The sequence below is a fragment of the Mustela lutreola genome, chromosome 14 (assembly GCF_030435805.1).
Source record: "Mustela lutreola isolate mMusLut2 chromosome 14, mMusLut2.pri, whole genome shotgun sequence".
NCBI classification, from domain to species: domain Eukaryota; kingdom Metazoa; phylum Chordata; class Mammalia; order Carnivora; family Mustelidae; genus Mustela; species Mustela lutreola.
The window spans coordinates 51,283,094-51,303,868 of NC_081303.1; the positions used below are offsets into that span (position 1 = coordinate 51,283,094).

At 50.3% G+C, this 20,775-nt stretch overlaps 1 protein-coding gene and 1 long non-coding RNA gene across 2 annotated transcripts; one reads left to right on the forward strand and one right to left on the reverse strand.

The window, feature by feature from the left end:
• The first annotated feature begins 3,972 nt into the window (after positions 1 to 3,972).
• On the forward strand, positions 3,973 to 7,352 carry LOC131814919 (uncharacterized). Its single transcript, XR_009347506.1, has 3 exons — positions 3,973 to 4,852; positions 5,455 to 5,556; positions 7,200 to 7,352. It is a non-coding gene; the product is annotated as an uncharacterized LOC131814919 (long non-coding RNA).
• Positions 7,353 to 9,384: 2,032 nt separating this feature from the next.
• On the reverse strand, positions 9,385 to 20,540 carry CTSE (cathepsin E). Its single transcript, XM_059146360.1, has 9 exons — positions 20,355 to 20,540; positions 19,517 to 19,673; positions 18,850 to 18,967; positions 17,757 to 17,875; positions 15,414 to 15,613; positions 14,492 to 14,614; positions 13,161 to 13,302; positions 12,984 to 13,082; positions 9,385 to 10,134 (listed from the first exon to the last, which is right to left on the reverse strand). Exons 1-9 carry the CDS (start codon positions 20,423 to 20,425, stop codon positions 9,970 to 9,972), a joined length of 1,194 nt encoding a protein of 397 aa, XP_059002343.1. The 5' UTR covers positions 20,426 to 20,540; the 3' UTR covers positions 9,385 to 9,969.
• Positions 20,541 to 20,775: the final 235 nt, after the last annotated feature.

Sequence of the window (20,775 nt, forward strand, 5' to 3'; positions counted from 1 at the left end):
AGTCCTGACATTTCCCTGGGCTTTCTTTTTTTTTTTTTTTAAAGATTTATTTATTTATTTGATAGACAGAAATCACAAGGAGGCAGAGAGGCAGGCAGAGAGAGGAGGAAGCAGGCTCCCTGCCGAGCAGAGAGCCCGATGCGGGACTCGATCCCAGGACCCTGGGATCACGACCTGAGCCGAAGGCAGAGGCTTTAACCCACTGAGCCACCCAGGCGTCCCTTCCCTGGGCTTTCTGATGAAGGTGTGTGTCTCCACTTGAAGTACTTAAAGAGACTGCGGTAATTTTCAGCACTGTTAGCACGCGGCCAAGTTTGGTATTCTTGGAGCTGTTGGAACCATGCCCTGGGTAACCACGGCTGGCAGATAAAAGGGGAATAAAGTGAGTTTAGACAAGCCTGCATTAAATGGGTTCCCAGCTCCGCAGGGCTCTTCTTAAGGCTTGCAACACATTCGATGGCGCCCTCCTGCCCCACGTTCCTTCCTTCCTAGATCGGCTGTTTCCTCCCTGGTGGGCTGTCCCTTAGTGTGAGGGTCCTCACTCTGCTCAATCTTCCTCGCCTGTTGATCCTCTGGCCCCGCCCCTTTGTTACTGTCTGTGTCTGACCGGTCCGCTGGGCTCCCGTTCCGCAGAGGCAGAGCCAGTAACCTCGAACCCACATGTTGCCACACGCAGCACCAGGACAGGCCTGGGTAAGGAGTTTTCAGTGGGACAAAAGCTCCGGCTGAAGCTCAGGCCCTTGTTCCCGTTAGCATACGCACTGCAGGGAGGGCACGCGGATCTCCCGGAAGGCGGATCTTCCCGAAGCTAAGCTCGCTAGAGGACAGGAGGCGCCACGCTGGAAGAACTCCCGAGCACGTTTACGCATCACATTCTGCTTTGTTTGCCTGGGAAAGGGCGCACCCATCCACCCTTGGGAGGACCCCGGTGTAGGACATCTTATTTCTTCTTACGTGGCTGCTCTTTAGAATCCACCGGCCTCTCCCTGCCCTACATTCTTCTGCTTTTCTGAGACTAGGTTTTATTTTTTCTATTTTTCTTTTCTTTCTTTCTTTCTTTCTTCTTCTTCTTTTTTTTTTTTTTTAGTTAAATTTTAGTTAGTTAACATGCAGTGCCATATTGGTTTTTGGAATAGAATTCCTGAGACCAGGTTCCCCATGAATGTGTGTGTGTGAGAGGGAGGGAGGCCGAACCCCCACAGAGCGAGGAGACAGACGTGAGCCTCTCGGAAAGAACACGTAAAAGTCACCAACCACAGGGTCTGCCATGGGGGGTGCGTTCGGGGAGGGGAAGTGAAGTCCCCTTGCCTAGTCCTTACAGTCTCTGAACACAGGAGTGAAACTTAGACTTTCAGGGGATGTTTGCAGAACCGTCCCTAACACCTTTGAAAGCCACCGACAGGCTTTAGTTCCCACTTTTTTTGTCCGCATGGATCAAGGGTCAGCAACGTTCCTTCTCTTCCTCTGACACATGCCGCAGTGGAACATGGTGACCGGCCGCCTCTCCCCTGCAGGGGCGGCCCCGACCCTGCCTTCACGGAACTTCCTTCCTTCTTTCCTCTTGCTTGCGTTCATCCAGTCATCTGAGTATGTCCAGCCCTTTGGGGCACGAGACATGCACTTGATCAGTGGAAATAAGACACGGTACTGATAATGCTTTAAGAAATGCAGCTACGTGGGCGCCTGCTGGCTCAGTGGGTTAAGCCTCTGCCTTCGGCTCAGGTCATGATCTCAGGGTCCTGGGATCGAGCCCCGCTTCAGGCTCTCTGTTCAGCGAGGAGCCTGCTTCTCCCTCTCTCTCTGCCTGCCTCTCTGTCTACTTGTGTTCTCCATCTGTTGAATAAATAAATACAATCTTTAAAAAAATAAAAATAAAAAAAGTAAGTGCAGCTACGGAGTTGTGAGAATTTAGAGGATTTGGAGGAGGAGAAGGCTTTGTGGAATTGGAATTGGAGCTTGAAGGATGGGCAGGATATGACCATGCGCAGATCGTGACAAGCAGAGGAGGGAGTCAAGTTCAACGTAAGAAGTGATCAGTGGATGGAGGGAAGGAGGTGCCGACTGTCTGCGTGGCAGGAGAGAGTGCAGAGAGGAGGCTCCGAGTCAGGGCTGACCACGCAGGACAGTGATTTCAGTCTGGTTTCTCCAGGCACTGGCTCTTCCCCAGAATTTTAACAATTGTTGTCAAAGGGATGATTTTGCGGGAACTGCTCCCCTGTAAACAGGATAGAAGGGTTCCTTGGAGCAGAAGTGTGTGAGTGAGAACATGGGGACGGTTTGGATCCGGAGTAGAACAGGTGTGAGAGGAGGACAGGAGGTCAAACTGAGGCACGGCCCTAGAGAGCCCTCATCTCAGCTCGGATTCCATCAGCGTGCAGTGGGACCACTGGGGAGTCCAGCTGGGTTTCAGAAGTGTGTGTGGACAGAGGAGAGACCAAACTCAGAGCATCATGACGATCTTGAAATACACCTGGTGAAAGGTAATGACCAGGGATATGGCGACAAGGAAACAAGTTGTAGAGGCAGTTTTGTGACAGAACCAACATGGCAGGCAGGGTGCCTGGGTGACTCAGTCGTGAAGTGTCTGCCTTTGACTCAGGTCATGATCCTGGGGTCCTAGGATCGAGCCCCATATCAGGCTCTCTATTCACCGGGATGTCAGCTTCTCCCTCTGCTTGCCATTCCTCCTGCTTGTACTCTCTCTCTGTCAAATAAATAAATAAAATCTTTTAAAAAAACCACACAAAACAACCAACATGGCTGTCGTGAAGATTCAATCCCTGACTGTTGGGTCATTCAGCTGCTGTCACAGGAGTCCTCCTGCCTAGCCAGCCCTGAGCCAGGTGTTACGTGTTCAGTGGGCAACAGGAAGTCTTTTTTTTCCTTTTTAATAGACTTTATTTATTTATTTTTGAGAGAGAGAGAGCGCGCGCGCATACATGTGAGTAGGGGAGGGACAGAGGGAGAGAGATTCCCAAGCAGACTCCATACGCAGTACAGAGCCTGACCTAGGGCTCAATCCTGCAACTTGGAAATCATGACCTGAGCTGAAATCAAGAGTCAGATATTTAACTGTCTGAGCCACGCGGGCGCCCCAAGCTCTCAGTAAACCTTAATTACCACAGGAGACGTGCTACAGGAGTAGGAAGGAGCGCGGGCAGATGGAGGGATGAGCTTGGGTCAGGCTCTGCTCCCTGAGCCTGCGGAACCGCGGGGATGCCGATGCCCTTGCTGAGAGTGGAAACAGAGAGCTGGGAAGGGGATATGGGAGCTTCTGTTTTGTCTAAACTGAGGCTGAGACACCAGCAGGACGTCTCTGTGGCACCAGGGACGTGTGGTGCTGGAAGGTCTGCCGGGGCGGGCTCTCCCTGTCTTGTGCATGCTTTTGTCCCCAGACCATGGCATAGTGGGAGGTGCATGCTCAGTGCTCGGCCCTGACCCCCCCCCCCCCCGACCCTACCCAGGCCCAGCCCCTGCCCCTCTTCTCACATCCCGCCAGAGCAATTCTGGTGATGGCTCTTGCTGTTTTCCCGTCTCAAATCCACCAGCGCAGCCACCGCAGGTCTCGGGGCCTGCAAGCAGGGCACCAGGGCAGGAGAAGCAGACACAGGGCTGCATCTGGGCTGGAAGATGGGCAGAGCCCCTGGCCCCCCAGCAGCTTCCTGGGGAGGCCAGAGACATCAGAAGTGCAGGGACTCTGTGCCCACGGGCAAGAATCTGACCGACAGGGACAGGAGAAAGCAGAAACCTGCAGAGAGTTCACGCTCACCCACCACCCTGCCACCTGGTCATGAGACCTTTCTGAGCTGCACCCAGTCCCCACGGCCTTGCGGCGATGCCTGGGGAAGCGAGCAGCACAGGAGCTTGCTGCAAATGTGGCTTCGGCTCGAGTCACCTTCCTGTACGTTTTCCTTCTCTCTCTTCCTCACTGCCCTTTGTCTGCTCTTGTTTCCTCCACGTTGAACTTCCCAGTAAAATGTTAAATAGAAGCTTCTGACTCAAGAATGAAAAAAAAAAAATTCCCTGTTAGGGAACTTGGGCCAGGATAGGGCTCCACAAATACGTGCTGGGTCCACGGGGGCGTTAGAGGGCTCGAACTCCGGCTCCACCACGCAGGGAACGACTGAAGACCAACACTTCCCTGGAAAAAGTCAGACATTTACAAACCGTCTGCTTGGAAAGGTCGACATGGGGGTTGTGTCCGTGGCTCAGACCCGCGCAAGAGGCACCTCATCTCCTAAGGGAAGGGGAGAGACAGGAGAGAGACGAAGGCAGAGGAGGAACTGGAAACATGCTCACATTTGAGAAGCAGGAGAAAGAAAAAGATCCCAGCCGCAGGCCTGCAGAGGCAGACGCCACTGGTGTTCATTCAGCCCCCCCCACGTCAGGCCACCTGCAGATAACGTGTGGCCAGGGGTTACGGTTGAGCTGGTAGACAGAACTGACAACCAGACAGAGTTCCTGCCTCATGGAGCTTGAGTTGAATAGACGTGGGGGAGATGTCCTGCTGGTCCTTTCGCCTCCTTCAGATCTGCTGTGTCAGCGAGCTCGGCCACCCTCCTTGTGTCTGTGGGACACAAAGAATGACCCTAAGGTCCTAGGGCTGTGGGAACCACGAGACAGAAGGGATCCCCATTCTTGAGTTGTGCGACTCGTCCCTCAGACGGTTCACGTGAGAGAGACACTTTTACTGTGTCGAGGCACTGCGATTCGGGGTTTATCTGTTACAGTAGTTGGTGCTGCGTCATAACGTGGCGAGTGTTGGAAAAGCAAGAGGCGGATGGTGAAGCCGAGGAGCAGAAGCATGTTCTGGTCCCGAGGCCTGGCCTTGTGTGTCCTTCACACACCCCAGGTTTGTGGTCCGGGAGTAAGTTCTCCCATGTGTCTTTTCCGTCACCATCCCCGTGGGTACGATTCTTCTGGAAGAGCTGCCCAGCCAGGTGGCCGAGCCCTGCCCTCGAGCTTCACTTACAGAAGGGATCAGGCTTCAGAGTCCTGAGACCTCTGACTCTCACCGCGGGACAGTTATCTGGTCACCCTCCTGTGGCAGATGCACGTGCCGGAGCTCCTCAGCCAAGAACACAGAAGCAGCAGGAAGAGACAGACGACAGGACATTGGGAAGGACAGAGGCAGGGTAGTCGGGGCGGTCTCAGCACTGTGGACTTGGGAGCTATCTCCCCGGGTGCCTGCCAGGCCCCAACGCCCGTCCTCCCTGTGGGGCCCCTCAACATCCAGCTTCCCAGGAGAGAGAGAGAGTCTGGTGGGCTGACTGAGGCCTGTGCCTGGAATGTGGATGCTAATGAAAGGACTGCCTGCCCGCCAGCCTCCCACGGAACAGGAGAGGGACCTGGGAACAGGAGAGGGAACAGGAGAGAGCACCTCCAAAGAGGTGATGCCCAGCCCAGACACAACAGGTTCCCTGGAACCCTCACAGTGAGGTCTTTCTTCCACAGACAGGAAGAGGCTGTCTGGAGCGTCTTGGGATCAGCAACCGGAGCGTCTTGGGATCAGCAACCGTGGACTTGTTGGTAGCAAATGCGTTTTTATTTTAAAAGGTAACTATTATTGGAGGGAATGACCAAAATCTACCTGTCTTCCTTGCCCTGGAGACATCCTGAACTGACAGATACCTGGGCTTGGGGGAAGGGGAATAAATTAGAAGCAGAGGGGATGCCCGGCTGGCTGAGTCGGTGAAGTGGCTGCCTTCAGCTCGGGTCATGATCCCAGGGTCCTAGGATAGAGTCCTGTATCAGACTCCTTGCTCGACTGGGAACCTGCTTCTCTCTCTGCCTGCCTCTCCCCCTGCTTGTGCATGCATGCTCTTTCTGGCAAATAAATAAGTGAAACCTTAAAAAAAAAATTAGCAATGGGGATGAGGGGCCTGGAGACGTGGATTCTAATTTCACTATTACTTTTGACAAGTCATTTCATTATTTCATCACTCCAATTTCCTCATTTAGAGAACGGGGTAATAAGACCTGCTCTAATTTACAGATTTTTTTTTTTTTTTTTGAGTGGGGAAAACAAAGAGAAAAAAGGGAAGAAGTACAAAATACCAAAAGCTCCTGAAAGGACTTCCATAAGCCGAAAATAAATACATAAGAGCCGCTGGTTAGTGACGCATCTGTTAGAGGTTGAATTGTGTTTCCCCCAAATACATGTTGAGTCATAAGCCCCAGTCCCTCATTTGGAAAGAGGGTCTTGGAACATGCAGTTAGTTAAGTTGAGATGAGCTCGTACTAGAGTAGGGAGGCCCTTAGCCAATAGAAGAGAAGAGAAGAGACAAAAAGACAGATGCACAAGGGACCACCCGGCAGAGACTGAGGTGTGGTCGCTGTAAGACAAGGAACATGAAGGACTGTCAGCCCTCTCACGAAGCTTGGGAGAGGCAAGAAATATTCTCCCCTATGGGTTTCAGAGAGATAATGGCCCTGTTGAGCCCTTAATCTTGGATTTCTAGCTTCAGGAGCCTGTGAGCTGGTCCGTTCCTGTAGCTTTAAGCCACCCTGTTGTGGCACTGTTTCATGGAAGCTCCAGGGAACTGAATACACATCCTTTAACGGATTCCCAAGGTGCCGCAAAGCTTGGCCAAAGCTCTTGACCTACCACTGAGGAGAGGTTTGTGACCTAAGATCAGACATGGGACACGGGACAAGGACCCGAGTTTCAGGGGTAACAGCACGGATATGAGGGTCACAAAGAGCAAAGGTCAGGTTTGGGAAGCCCATGGGGCTAAGCTGGTGCCGAACCAGCAGAGTTTAGTCCACATGGACGGAAAGCATCACTTCTGCCTGGAGAGACAGCGCGCTCAGAGCAGAACTGGCTCTCGGCAGCCTCGGGCCTGCTCTCACTTCCTGCGGGCACAGAGCCAGCACCGCCCTCATGCCCCAGGCCTCCAGCACTCAGGCCCCAGGTCCGCAGGGACATGGAGGCACATGCAATCCATCGGGAGAGCCCGCTGCACGGAGATCGCGTTTAGGGAGCAAGCCTGCTGGGATGCTATGTGCCGGTGACCTCCCACATGGCTCTTGGGTGCTTGTTTTAGAGGCGTCATAAAGCTTTTTTGCTCTAGGCCCTTCTGCTCATGCTGAGTGTGGGTCTGGTCCCTGGGTGATGCGTGTTTACACATAGGCACTGTAGCTGTTGGATCCTCAGAATAACCCATGAGGTGGTTACTGTTAACATGCCCATTTTACAGATGAAGGAACTGAGGTGCGGAGCTCCCACAACTGGTATCGAGAAGCCAGCCCAGGCCTGTACGACTCCGGAGCCTGCAATTCTGACTGCTCTAGTATATTCCTTTGATAGTTTATTTGGATCAGGCTGTTCTGAATTAACTCTGGAAGTAATAATTTAGTAAAAAAAAAAAAAAATGAACAAAACCAAAAAAGTGTGTGTGTATATCTGTGAAGCCGGGATCACCATGACTTCATACTTTAAGTATGAAGGGGGAGGGGAGCTAACATGATGAGCTAAGTCCTTCCATCCAGGAAAACCCATAGCTCTGGGAGGTGGGCATCTCAGAGACATGAAGTCACTAGCCAAGGTCACCAGATTGATCCGGGCAGGGCACAAATGCGAATCCAGGTTTAAGTTCAAATGCAAACCTGGTATGTCTTTCATGACCTCTGTGCCAAAAGTGACAGTTGGGATCTGTCCCACCGATCATAGAGTAACTCACTTAGTGCCTGGCACAAAATACTTATGGGATTGGGTTGGATTAAACCCAAATAAATCTAATGTTCATTAAGAGAGGATCTGATCAATAAATAGACACCGTGCAGATGTTCGAAGACGTTCCAAGAGCTGACTGTGCTGATGTGGAATCTGTTACACGAGCAGTTTAGACACAAGAGTGTGTAGCATCACCCCCCCCCCCAATTTTTGTTTATTCATTTGAGGGAGAGGGAGCACATGAAAGTGAGAGCATGAGCAGGGGATGCGGCAGAGGGAGAGGGAGCAGCAGACTCCTCAATGAACAGAGAGCCCGATGTGGGACTCGATCCCAAGACCCTGGGATCATGACCTGAGCTGAAGACAGATACTTAACTGACTGCGTCACACTGGCACCCCATGATTCCTTTTTTTTTTTTTTTTAAGATTTTATTTATTTATCAAAGAGAGATGGGGGCAGAGAGCAAGCACAGGCAGACAGAATGGCAGGCAGAGGCAGAGGGAGAAGCAGGCTCCCTGCCGAGCAAGGAGCCCGATGTGGGACTCGATCCCAGGACGCTGGGATCATGACCTGAGCCGAAGGCAGCTGCTTAACCAACTGAGCCACCCAGGCGTCCCCCATGATTCCTTTTTTTTGCAGGAAAAAAATAATTCCTTACCTATGGCTATCTCTGTGTATACAAAGTCTGCATAAAATAACTTCAAATTAATAATAATGCTTATCTTTGAGGGTTAGGATCATTGAGGACTTTCACTTCATTTTTAATAAGAAAATCCTTGAAGATAGTTGAATTTTGCAAAAAGCAAGAGCAAAAGGAAGGAAAAGAAAGTCATGTTGTTCCTGGTGACACTAGATCCCCCCAGAATAGATTCCACCATCCCACCAGGATGCAACTTGGACCTGGATTTACCAGGTCAGCTCCCTCAGGATGGGCCCTGTGGCCCCATCGGAGAAAAAGGTTCATTCAGAGCCCCTCTCTCCCCATAGCCACTCCTTGCACATTCTGAAATATTTTCATTTACAATAAACTTAAGAGCGCACAACCAGGAACCAGGATTCCTTGGGACTGTGCCTGGAACATCTTTTCATATTGGGGTCAAGTCAAAAGTTCACAGAAACTACCTTGAAAGGGCACCTTCTGGCTAAGTGTGGGGTGCTTTGAATATTGACAAGACTACAGTAAGTTGAAGCACACTCACTTTTCTGAAAGCCGGTAAATAAAGGGAAAAAGCCAAGTAAGCTTGCCTTTTCTATATGAACTATACCTAACAGTAAGCAAATAGTTGATGAACACATTTTTTTTTTTTTTAACAGAACAGCTCTGACCAAAACAAAACAAAACAAAAAAACCCAGGTGAAAAAAAATTAGAATTCGAAAAAAAATCTGTTTTGCAGCCCTAATGATAGTGTGGATCTCGGCCATGATAATTAGTGGTTGCTGAAATCTTTGGGTGAAATGCTGAAGGAAATCGCTCATGGATGGATGTGTGAGCCCAACAGCTCCTGAACCCACTCATCAGTCCTAACCTTGTGAGTAAAGAGGCTCTAGGCATGATCTGCCTCCTGATGGGCTGCTAGGGAATGTGCCCGGCACTGTGGCCAGGCTCTAGAGCCCACAGCCATTTTGTAGGAAAGATGGACTCAGAGAGCCACATCGCTGGACATCTCGGGCTTTCAACCTGCAAAATTCAGAATGCGGTCGACTAGAGACAGTTCAAATTTGAATTTTACTTGCATCCTGATACACACAAGTCACCGATAAAAATGACCCAACATTTCCCCGACAATGGGGGAACATGTGAACACCGATTGCCTATTTAAGAGTATTACAAGGATTTATGGATAAATCTTGGATGTGATGATTTATGATGTGATGCCAGGAATTTGCTTCCGGATAATGCAAGCAGGTGGGCTGGGGAAAGGAGAGGTGGCGGGTACTGATACAACAGGCCTGGCCACGTGCAGGTCATCTCTGTGTACAATCTTTGCTTGCGTACATGTCTGGAGGTTTCCAAAAGGCAATGTTAGCAACAATAGGAAGCATTACACCTTAATGTTTCCATCATGATGGCAGTGGAGGTGGGTGCACGCGGGTGTGTGTGAGGTGTGTGTGAAGTGTGTCAGTGTGTGCGTGTGTTCTTACTCTCTTTGGACCTAATTCAAGTTGCAGCTCTAGAACTGTAGCTTCCTGAAAATGACTTTTTGATCTTCCATGAAGGGTGCCCCAACCCAACGGGCGCAGCTGGATTTCCAAGGGGTGTCAGACACGCAGGCACAGGCACAAGGCTGTTACTTAGGGGACTGCCGGAGCCAGCCCAACACGGTTATTCCCACGATCAAAGACCGAGTAGAACTGCCGAATGAAGACATCTCCCAGGATCCAGAGGGGCCCAGCGGGAGGCTGGATGTCAAGCCCTTGAAAGCCGCTGCTGCAGAACTCCATTCCATCCACAAAGTCCTGGGGAGGAGAAGGAGGTGTAAGTGACGTAGAGGGAGAATAGGGAAGTAGGAGGGCTGTACTGTGTGGTAGTGGTGGTGACTATACCGAATGGCCTTGGACAGTCACAGTGTTGGCTCGTTTTGATCTTCCTCCTGCTCTACACCCCTCCACTTGTTTGCTCAGCAAAGTGTCTGCACAGTCTCATATATGTGGACCTGGGCTTCTAAGTTTTACAATTCTGAGACTAGTTCACCTCTCATACATGCCCCCTGCCTCCCATTTTACAACTGGAAAAAGCGAAACCTTATTGCATGACTGCAAGAGCAAAAGGGTTGGCTTTAAAAGATCTTGGCTTAAATTCCGATTTCTTTAGTTTCTAGTGAAGCGCAACTTCGTTTTTTAAGGAGAGAAATCACACGGCTGTTTTCTTGATGTTCTGGGGGAGAACAAGGCAGGTAGGCATCCAGTGTCCTGTGGAAAGAGTGTTACTTCCCCCAAACTTACTTTTCAGTTTGACAAAAACTTGGGGTCTACTAGGCAGGTGTGGTCTTTCCAACAACTCTTTGAGATTTGAGGTTGCTGATGAGTGTCTGGGAAGTTTACAGAGGGCTTAACGCACCTTCTGGGGAGAAAGGGGATGACCACGCAATGCTGTTACAGGATCCTTGGCTGACTGAGGGGGCACCACGCTGGGCAATGGGAAGGAAGTGGGGTGGGCAGGGACTCACACAGGGTGCAGGTGGGAGAGACTGGGGGTAATGGGGGGCCAGTGGGTATATAGGCTGATGAGCTTGGCACAGCTAGTGTCTAGCTCGTCCCCAGTGTGGTGTTCATAGTGGCATCTCCAGAATCCCTTTGTCGGAGAAGCTTAGGGGGCTTGACATGAAGCTGTGTTTTAAAGCAAAAATTTGTTTTCTTAGTAGTGCAATTGCTGGATCATAGGGTTGTCCTATCTGAGGACCCTCCATACTGTTTTCTAGAGTGGCTGCACCAGTTTGCAATCCCATCATCAGTGCAAGAGGATTCCCTTTTCTCCACATCTTCTCCAATGCCTGTTGTTTCTTGCCTTGTTGATTTTAGCCATTCTGGTATGTGTGAGGTAACATCTCATTGTAGTTTTGATTTGCATTTCCATGATGATCTGTGATGTTGAGCATCTTTTCATGTGTCTGTTGGCCAACTGGATGTCTTCTTTGGAGAAATATCTATTTGTGCCTTCTGCCCATTTTTAATTGAATTGTTTTTTGGGTGTTGAGTTTTATAAGTTCTTTATATATTTTGGATACTAACCCTTTATTGGATACATCATTTGCAAATATTTTCTCCCATTTTATAGACTGCCTTTTAGTTCCATTGATTGTTTCCTTTACCATGCAGAAATTTTTTACTTTGGTGAGTTTCCAATAGTTTATTTTTGTTTTTTGTTCCCCCTTTGCCTCAGGAGACGTATCTAGAAAGAAGTTGCTGTGGCCAGTGTTAAAGAGGTTATTGTCTGTGTTCTCTTCTAGGATTTTTATGCAACTGCACTACTAAGTATTTATCCAAAGCATACAAACATACTAATTCAAAGAGATACATGCCCCCCGATGTTTATAGCAGCATTTTCCACAATAGACAATAGCCAAGTTGCAGAAACAGCCCAAGTGTCCACAGACTGATGAATGGATAAAGAAAATGTGGGATATATATATATATATAAATAGATGAATATTACTCGGTCATAAAAAGTCTTGCCATTTGCGATGTTGTGGATGGAGCTAGAGGGTAAAATGCTAAGCGAAGTCAGTCAGAGAAAGACAATTATGATATGATCACATTCACTTGTGGAATTTAAGAAAGAAAACAAATGAGCAAAGAGGAAAGGAGAGAGAGAAAGAGAGGTGAACTAAGAAACAGACTCTTAACTATGGAGAACAAACTGATGGTTACCAGAGGGGAGTTGGGTGGGGGGATGGGTGAGACAGGTGCTGAGGATGAAGGCGGGCACTTGTGTTGACTACTGGGTGGTATGGAAGTGGTGAGCCGCCATATTGTAACACCTGGATCTATTATTGCCCTGTATGTTAACTAACTGGAATTTAAATAAAAACTTTAAAAGAACATTTGTTTTCACTTGCACTGTCTTTATGCTTGGCGGCTTGGGGAAGGGGTTAATGGAGATCAAGGTGTGGGGGGTAGTTAAGTCTCTGAAGTGTCTACACTTTAGCACCTCCATTCTGATGCAATCACCCTGGGCCTGTGGGTGACTTTCTGGTAAAGTCTGTATGTTGAGTGTCACCAAAGGACCGCATGTGACATTGAAAATCTGGGCCAACTGTCGTGTGAAGAGATCACAGGTTTCCCCCAGGAATTCTCTTTCTGGGGAATTCTACCTCTCCCTACAAACTTAGGAATCTACTGCAGTGAAAGACATTTACTTGTCTGAGGAGAATGTTCATCTGAATGTGATTACAACCTCATTCTGTCCCTCCTTCCCAAGTAGCTCGTATCTTGAGCCTCCTAACTTTCCGGGGCTCGATATCCTCATCCACAGAATGGGATAATAATATCCAATCCTACTGGGTGTTTGAGGGGCTAAAGTTTTGGCCGTTAAAAAGTCTACAATCCTGTCAGAATACGTCACTAAATGGCTTGTCCAAGGTTTGCTGCTGCTTCGTGGCAGGACGGGAACTGAGAGAGAATCAGCCTGGCCACCATCTTTCCACCACAGGCAGCTCTGTCCTTTCTGGAGGGAACGCCCCTTCAGTGCAGGAGAAGATGGGAGGGGGGCTCGGGGTAAATGCAGCCTGAGTGCAGGCGACTGAAAAGAGGAAGTGGTGGGGGTGGGGGAGGCCCTATGACTTGCAGAATGAGGAAACAGTTCTTACCAGCAGGGTATAGGCGGTTGGTTGGAGGGTGTAGGAGACGCCATTGATGGTGAAGGTGACATCCGGCATGACGTTGAGGTTGGCACACTCCACCCCGTACTAAAACACAACACAGAGGCCTTTAGAGGCCTTCCCCCTCTCCCGCTCCCGCCTCTTCCCTACCCAGCAGGCACGGACTTCTCCATCCATGGGTTCTGCCCCAATGGCCTTCTGCAGCTGCTTGATTTTGTCCGAGGGGCCTGTGATGAGGGAAGTCCCCGTGTCCACGATGGCCTGGCAGCCCTCGGAGCAGAACATCACGGCGCCTCCCACCTGGATTCTGAGGACAAAAGAAATGTCATCAGCCAACCCCTCACCCCGTCTCCACCCCATCAGTCCCCCTTCCCCTCGGCCATGGAGTTCCCCAGGCTCCCCAGCGGCTCTCACCCTCTGCCGGGCTCTCAAACATACAGTAATGATACCCAGTCTGATGGTCTCACCCATCAATATTTGTCAGTTTTTCTGTAACTGAGATCCATAACTGGAAATACATTTACTTTTAGACTCTGTACACATACACACACACAATATAAAAATTTCACAAAATAGGGCTTAATCTTAGTATGTGAAGTGCACTCTGATATCTTCTATTTTATTCCATCTCATTAAAAATGTATGTCATGATCCCCTAAAATGAGACCATGACCCAGAAGTGGGTTAGCCCCGCTGGCTTGAAAAACCCTGAGCAGACAGTGAGCCCTGAGGCTTTCCACTGTTCTGTCCCTCGTGGCTCGCACAGGCTCTCACCTTACAGAAACATGTCCTTGGCAGAATTGAAGCGTGAGTTGCATTTCTTTAAATTCCTGCATTATCTGACACAGTGCTCAGTATGTGACGGGCATCTGGTCCCATGTCCCTGATTGCTCCATGCCCCACCCCCACAATGTCTGCATGTATGTAAGTCAAGGTCCAGTCCAGGCCACCTCCTCCGTGAAACCCCTGCTTGAGCAGAATAGGAGCTGTCCCGCCCCGTCTGCTGGGCCACTTTGGCGGTCTTTCAGACCACTGACCACCATGCATTTCACGATGGTAGTGGGACGTGTGTGTGTGTGTGTGTGTGTGTGTGCGCGCGCGTGTGTGTGATCTTCCGGACATACTTCGTGGAGGCAAAATCTGAGTCTGGTTCATTCCTGCACCCTGCGTCACCCACCCCAGGCCTTGTGTGTGAATTAATGTGAAACGAGCCTCGGATAATTGGCGGAGGGTTTGTATTTATCGTGTTGACTTGAGGGCGCAGCACGTGGACCAGGAGGGAAGCTGAGAGGTGGTACCACATACCCATTGGCCTGGCAACCGCGGCCCCCTCCTGCACCTCCACATTTCCAGCCCCATGCGGCGAGCGCCCCTGCCCCCCGCTCCTCTCCTGGGGACCAGCACGCTGATTCAGGTCAACTCACTGAACCCGATTTGCCTCGAGCCCGTCTTGAGTTCTTGCCTCGTACCGTAACTACGTTGGGGAGAATACTCACGCATCCAGGGCAATCTGCCAGTAGCCTTGCTTGGTGACAGGGACCCAGTTCAGATTCCCAGAAAAATGGGAGTGGTCATAGCCTCCAAAAATGAGTTCGCTCCCCGCACCGCCTTCTGGGTCACTACATGGAAAGAAAGGCAGATCGTCGGGGAAGGGCCACTGGGATAGTGTGGGAACAAGCTGGTTGCCTACCTCAAGCATCTAGACAGGCAGAAATATCAGCCCGGGCTTTGAGATCAGGGCTCCTGATTACTGCAAGTTGATTAATCTGGGCCTTTTTGAGCAAAAGGTTGAAGTATAGAAATAGCTCTGCCTGATCGCTGGTGGACGTCTTCTTGTTTCTTTGATAAAAGGGCAAGGGAGGAAATAGATGGGGACCGCTGTTCCGTCATGCAGAACCAAGGCTAGGACCACTGGGGTGTGCACACACCACGTGACTTACATGCTCCCCTCCCCCACAAAAGCCTTTTCCCCTAAGTATTTTTCCCACTTTTGTTTTGATGGTGCCTGGAGTTTCCGTATGACTCATCCCAGCGACCCAAGGTAAGGAAGACTTCATGGGAATGCACCATGACTGACTAGAGCTGGAAAATCTATTTACTTTCCTTGGTGTTCCCGGTGCCTGGCACTGTGGTCGGCATGTAATAGGGACTTGATAAATATTTATTCACTGCACAAACAAAGAGCCAATCCCAGAGATTCCTCCCATTGGCTCAGTGCACTACAGTTTACAAAGTAAGGCAAACCTCGTTTCTTCAATGCCCAGAGAGGGCAAGCCCAAGGTCACGCAGCTGGTAATAGGAGAAGCAAGGGACCCACGCCAGGCGTCTGACTGCAAATGCTGATGCTCCCTTGGCTGCACCATGTTATCTCCCTGGGGTTGTCACTGAACTTCACCTTGGTTGGCTTGACGGGCCTACCTGCTCATGTACACGGAAAACATGGGTATATCCACCAGGTTCTGCGCCATCATGTTGTCGAACACCGGGGTCACCCCTCCCACAGCCAAGGAGGGGTAGCCCAGGCCCAGAATGCCATCAAACTCCGCGTTCACAAAGGTCTGGCCGGGCTCCGTGACGCTCTCTCCAAATTGCTGTCCGACCACAACTAGTCCTTCCACCTGACGGGAGAGAGCCCGAAAGAAAACTGCACGGGAGTTCTCCGGCACAGTCTCAGATTCCCGGATTCTCCCTCTGGTCTGAAGCGCATTCTTCCCCCACCCAGCTTCCCTTGATTACATGAGCCCAGGGGTTTCACCACGTTCCCACACCCTCAATGTTCTTTATGTAAACTTTTTTTTTTTTAAATTGAAGTTTAGGGGCGCCTGGGTACCTCAGTGGGTTAAGCCTCTGCCTTCGGCTCAGGTCGTGATCTCAGGGTTCTGGGATGGAGCCCCACATGGGGCTCTCTGCTCAGTGGGGAGTCTGCGCCCCCCCACCCCCCACTCCACCTGCCTCTCTCTGTGTACTTGTGATCTCTTTTTCTCAAGTAAATAAAATCTTTTTTAAAAAATATAAGTTTAGGGGCGCCTGGGTGGCTCAGTGGGTTAAGCCGCTGCCTTCGGCTCAGGTCATGATCTCAGGGTCCTGGGATCGAGTCCTGCATCGGGCTCTCTGCTCAGCAGGGAGCCTGCTTCCCTCTCTCTCTCTCTGCCTGCCTCTCCAACTACTTGTGATTTCTCTCTGTCAAATAAATAAATAAAATCTTAAAATATATATATATATATATAAGTTTAATGCAGAAATCCTAAGTGTATAGTTCGGTGAGTTTTCACAAACTCACCCTGGTCAGCGAGCTCCCAGACCAGAAGCCGCTTTAGGCATGCTGCTAACTGGTTGTACCTTTCCTCAAAAACACCCGTCTGCTGGCTTCCAGGTACTATGTTGTAATCTCGTTCACTGTCAGTATCCCATGGTATGAATACACTGTCATTATCCATTCTACCACTGCTGGGAATTTGGGTTGTTTCCTGTTTAGACTATGGCTAACAGTGCTGCCTGGACATGTCCTCTGGTGGACACGTGCGCAGACCTCTGTTGGACATATCCATGCCTAGAGGTAAAACATCTACAGTGTATTGTAAGTTTGATAATGTGTGAGGTCAGAGTCAAGATTTTTTTTTTTAACTTTAATTTTAGTTTAATTTAACTATGTGGCTATCCAAAGGACCTTGCACTGTATTTAATAAATACACTCTCATTTCCTCCCCTGCAGTTTTCATGGTCAACAGAATTCAGAGTAGTTTCTGAATTTTCCATTTTGTTCCTTTTGTCCTTTGGCTTACCTTGCGCCAATACCACACTGCCTCGATTACTACAGCTTTAAAGTAAGCCTTGATATTTGTAGTGTTTTCCTTCATCTAGGCTGTCTTGGCGTATTATGTATCCACATACATTTTAGAATTAGCTCATCAATTTCTAATAAAAATCATTATTGTTTTGACCGAGGTGACATTAAAACATATAAGTGGATTTGAAAAAGTTTGACTTGTCTATAATACTGGGTCATGAAATACTTAGTCATTTTCAATTTATGTAGGTCTTCCTTAATTTCACTCACTAATGTTTTGCAGTTTTTAGAGTGAAGATCTTGCACATTTTTTGGGTTAAGTTTACTTGTAGGTATTTGATGTTTCTGATGTAATCACAAATGTCTCTGAAATCTATTTTCCATTTGTTTTTCCCTGATATTCAGAAATAGAAATGATTTTGTTAATCTAGTATTCAGCAATTTTGCTAAATAATTATTAAACCCAAAGGGTCTGTACATATTTTCGGACTTTTTACATATAGCACCTTGTTATATGTGAATAATGACAATAGAGTTTCTTCTTTTACAATCTTAAGGCCCCTAGTTTCTATTTTCTCGCCTTACTGCACTGAGAGCATCTTTGACTCATTCTTCTTCTTTTCTTCTTCTCCTTCTTCAGGCTTCCCTCTCCTTCTTCCCTCTAATTCCGCCCTCTTCTTCCTTCCTCTCCTTCCTTCTTGCCTTAACTCATTCCCTGTGCACCGTATCTCGGTGGAATTCGTCCTTGCTGCCACTCTAGAACCCAGGACCCTGAGCAGACTGGCCCGCGGCCATGATCTCAAGCAGGAAGCACTACTCCCGCCTGGCCAGGCTTCTCCCTTTCCCTGGAAGCCAGTTCCTTGTTTCCTCCTCTTCCTGAGGCAGATCTGAATGTGTTCCCCTAATGGCTCTGAAGAATATTCTGTTTCCCAAGCTTCTGTCCAAAAGAGAAGAGATGAAGGAATTGTACTCACATTGACTTGGTCAGCTCCGAGGATTCCAGACAAGCTCCCGGTCCCATACTGAATGGAGAAATGACTCCCCAGTGTGCTGTATGTACTGGACTGGGAAGGGTAGAACCTGGTGTGTGTCTCTGGAAAAGCAAGGATGCTGCTGTTGCCTGGGCTGCCAGCTCACTCCCTTTTTCCTGCCCTGATACCCCACAGATGCAAGCTCTCTTCCCTCAACTCCCAAGATGGAGTGGAGGCCTCTAGAAAGGTTGGCCATGACCCACCTTAGTTAGTTACTTGTAGGCCACATGTGGTGGCCTAATCAGAGACCAACTAGTCATCTCTGGGCAAACATGACCACCCACAGTGACCTCATGAGGCACACCGAGATAAGTGTACTGTATCAGATGCCAGCAGAAGTCTCTGTCGACTAGTGTGGTTCCAAGCCTGACATTCAAAAGAAACCCAGGGGTAAACAAACCCCACTCTAGGCAACGATTCTCAACTCCTTGCTTAGCCTGCAGATACTTAATCCTGAGGTTTTCCGAGACATCGTGTCTCTAGAACTTATCCAGAATAGACTAGGGCATCTGTCTTTAGCTCTGCCCTTTCCAATGCTAACAAAGACGCCCGAGTTACCTCTGGGCCAATGGACCCACCCCTATATTGTGCTCCACCAGTCAAACCTCTGATATCCTGGGATGGGCCACCAAACCCTCTTGAAGCAGGTGAATAGGCAGCCTTGGAACCCAGCCCACCTACCTGCCCAGAAACAGGCATTTGAATGGCACTCTCCCTACCCCCAACATTCTTTTGGGTGTTCCAAAGAGAGTGAGTCATTGTGTATTCAAAGATTTGTACTGAGTTTGTATTTTCAGTGGCTGAATTTTCTCCTATTAATTCTGATCTGTATGAGAGTTGCTAGCTTGGCTAGCAGTCAATTTTAGCTCTCTCCCTGGCCCAGCACTGTCTCTACCAGAGGCACTGCCCGGGCAGACTCGAGGTGGAGAGGGGAAGGTGGTGTGGCATGCATGCCAGTTTCTGGAAGTAAGGGCCCCTCCCCCAGAGTGCCAGACCCCAGCTGCCATTCCCTGCTGGGGCTCCCGGCCCTACTTACTGCAGGCTGGGCTGGTGCAGTACACAGAGGGGACCCAGAGGTTGGAGGAGCCAGTGTCGAAGATGACTGTGAAGTTTTGCGGCGGAGAGCCGATGGAGATGGTGCCGAAGTATTCCATCTACAGGGGAGGGAGGGAAGGTAGCAGAGGGTGGGCGTGGGAAAGGGGAAGGTGCTCTCCAGGGGGCCTTGGGAGAGCTCTCTGGGACCAGAGCCTGGGTTAGCACGGACTGGAGCTCACAGAGCCTGGGGAGTGGCAACGGAAGGTAGGAGGAGCAGACACGGGACATCAAGTCTCCTGCACTTCTTTAGCTCTCATTCGCATTATTTCTCTTAATTGCTTTATGAGCAAGACCGAGGACTTGTAATGCCTTTGTTCTACAATCAGGGAGTGGAAGCTCATGAAAGTTAAATCATTTGGCCAAGGACACAGAGCAGGACCCTTCTGTTTGGGAGACCTTTTCTTCTGCAGAGAGCTCTGCCCATTTGGACGCATCGGGGCTTGCTCGGTCATATCCACGGGGACACAGGGGGTCAGTCCCTATGGGTTATCCTAGAAGAGAAATCCTCCCTGGCCTTCAGTGTCACTGACCTGACACTGGCCATGCCCAGGGGCCAAGCCATCCCCCCCTCTCCCCCTTCCCCAGCCCCTGCCCCAGGAGTGCCTCACATCCAAGTAGTTGATGAGGGGCTCGTTGGCATCCTGGTTCATTGCGCAGGACTCAGTGAACTGGATCATATCCAAATTCTGGGATTTCCAGAACTCAGAGAGCTGGCCCCGTGCCCGCAGCTTCTTCCGGAGGGACTGTCGCCTCTTGAGGGGCACCCTGAGGACAGAGCCCATGTGAGACACAGGTGCAGCTCTGCCTCAGACCCTCCCCCTCCCTACCCCATTCTTCCAGAGGTAAACAGGGAAATTACACAGGAGGAGGTCTGCAAGGCAGCAGAGTTGCCAGAATTGGCCACAGTTTGGCCAGAATTCGTGCCCTCTCTGCCCCTGGCCTATCAGTCTTGTTTCTGCTCCTTAAGAGTCTTAGAACCTTAGACTTGAAGTGGCCCCTCCCTCTCAGACATGAGCTCTTCGAGGTCGTCTAGGAAAACGGTCCGCGTTGTGTGTGAACCTCTTAAAGGATTGATTTAAAGGGAGAGAAAGACTCCTGGGGGCAGCCACGGTCATTCCCTCGGGGATATGCTCGGTCCTTCGAGCCCCCAACCCCAGCAGCAGGCTCCCGCTCTCCACTAGTGTGAGAAGCTCCCTGGGGCTTGGCCAGGGAGTTCCGTCAGAGGTCGCGGCAGAGGGATGGTTTGTCATGGGCTAGAGGTCAAGGCCAACACAGGACGGCCGCTTCCCCCAGCCCTTCGTTCTCCTCTTTATTTCCCCGTCAGCTTTTCTCGAGGGTAGCCCTAAGCTCGGGCGCAGGCAGCAGCGCCCGCTGGACCGGATCTGGGGACGGGCTTGGGGGATGGTGGGTCTGGGGACAGACAGGGTGCTGGGGACGTGGCCTCACCTGTGGAGCTGCTGTTGAGCCAGCCCCAAGTCCAAGAGCACCAGCAGCAAAAGAATGAGTGTCTTCATCATGGGCCCTGCCGGCAGCTTCCTCCTTGCTCGGCCGCGGCCTTCCCCGGTCCCTCTCCTTTCCTCTCTCCCGCAAGCCAGCGGGGACGAATCGCGCGAACTCTCGGATCTGATCTGCCCTGCCCAACCCAGCCTGAGGACCCAATGATAAGGCCTCTTGCGTCAATGGCCAGGCCCAGAACAAACAGAGCGAGCATGACGGGGTGTTTCCCTTCCTCCCCTCCGCCCCCCTTTCCCTCCTGCAGGGGCCGGGGCGCAGGCTTCGTGGGTCTGGGGTGGGACTTGGGGGTCTGCGCACCCTCTAAGAGAAGGATGGCAGCGCAGGTTCAGCTTCTCCCAGAATTTTGGGTGTC

Coding starts and splice junctions, on each gene's coding strand:
- CTSE (XM_059146360.1), bottom strand. CDS start 20,425: ATGATGAAGACACTCATTCTTTTGCTGCTGGTGCTCTTGGACTTGGGG. Junction 15,614..17,756: donor TCGGAGCTGACCAAGTCAAT/GTGAGTACAATT, acceptor CTCTCCCGTCAG/GTGGAAGGACTAGTTGTGGT. Junction 13,083..13,160: donor CAGAACCCATGGATGGAGAA/GTCCGTGCCTGC, acceptor GTTGTGTTTTAG/TACGGGGTGGAGTGTGCCAA.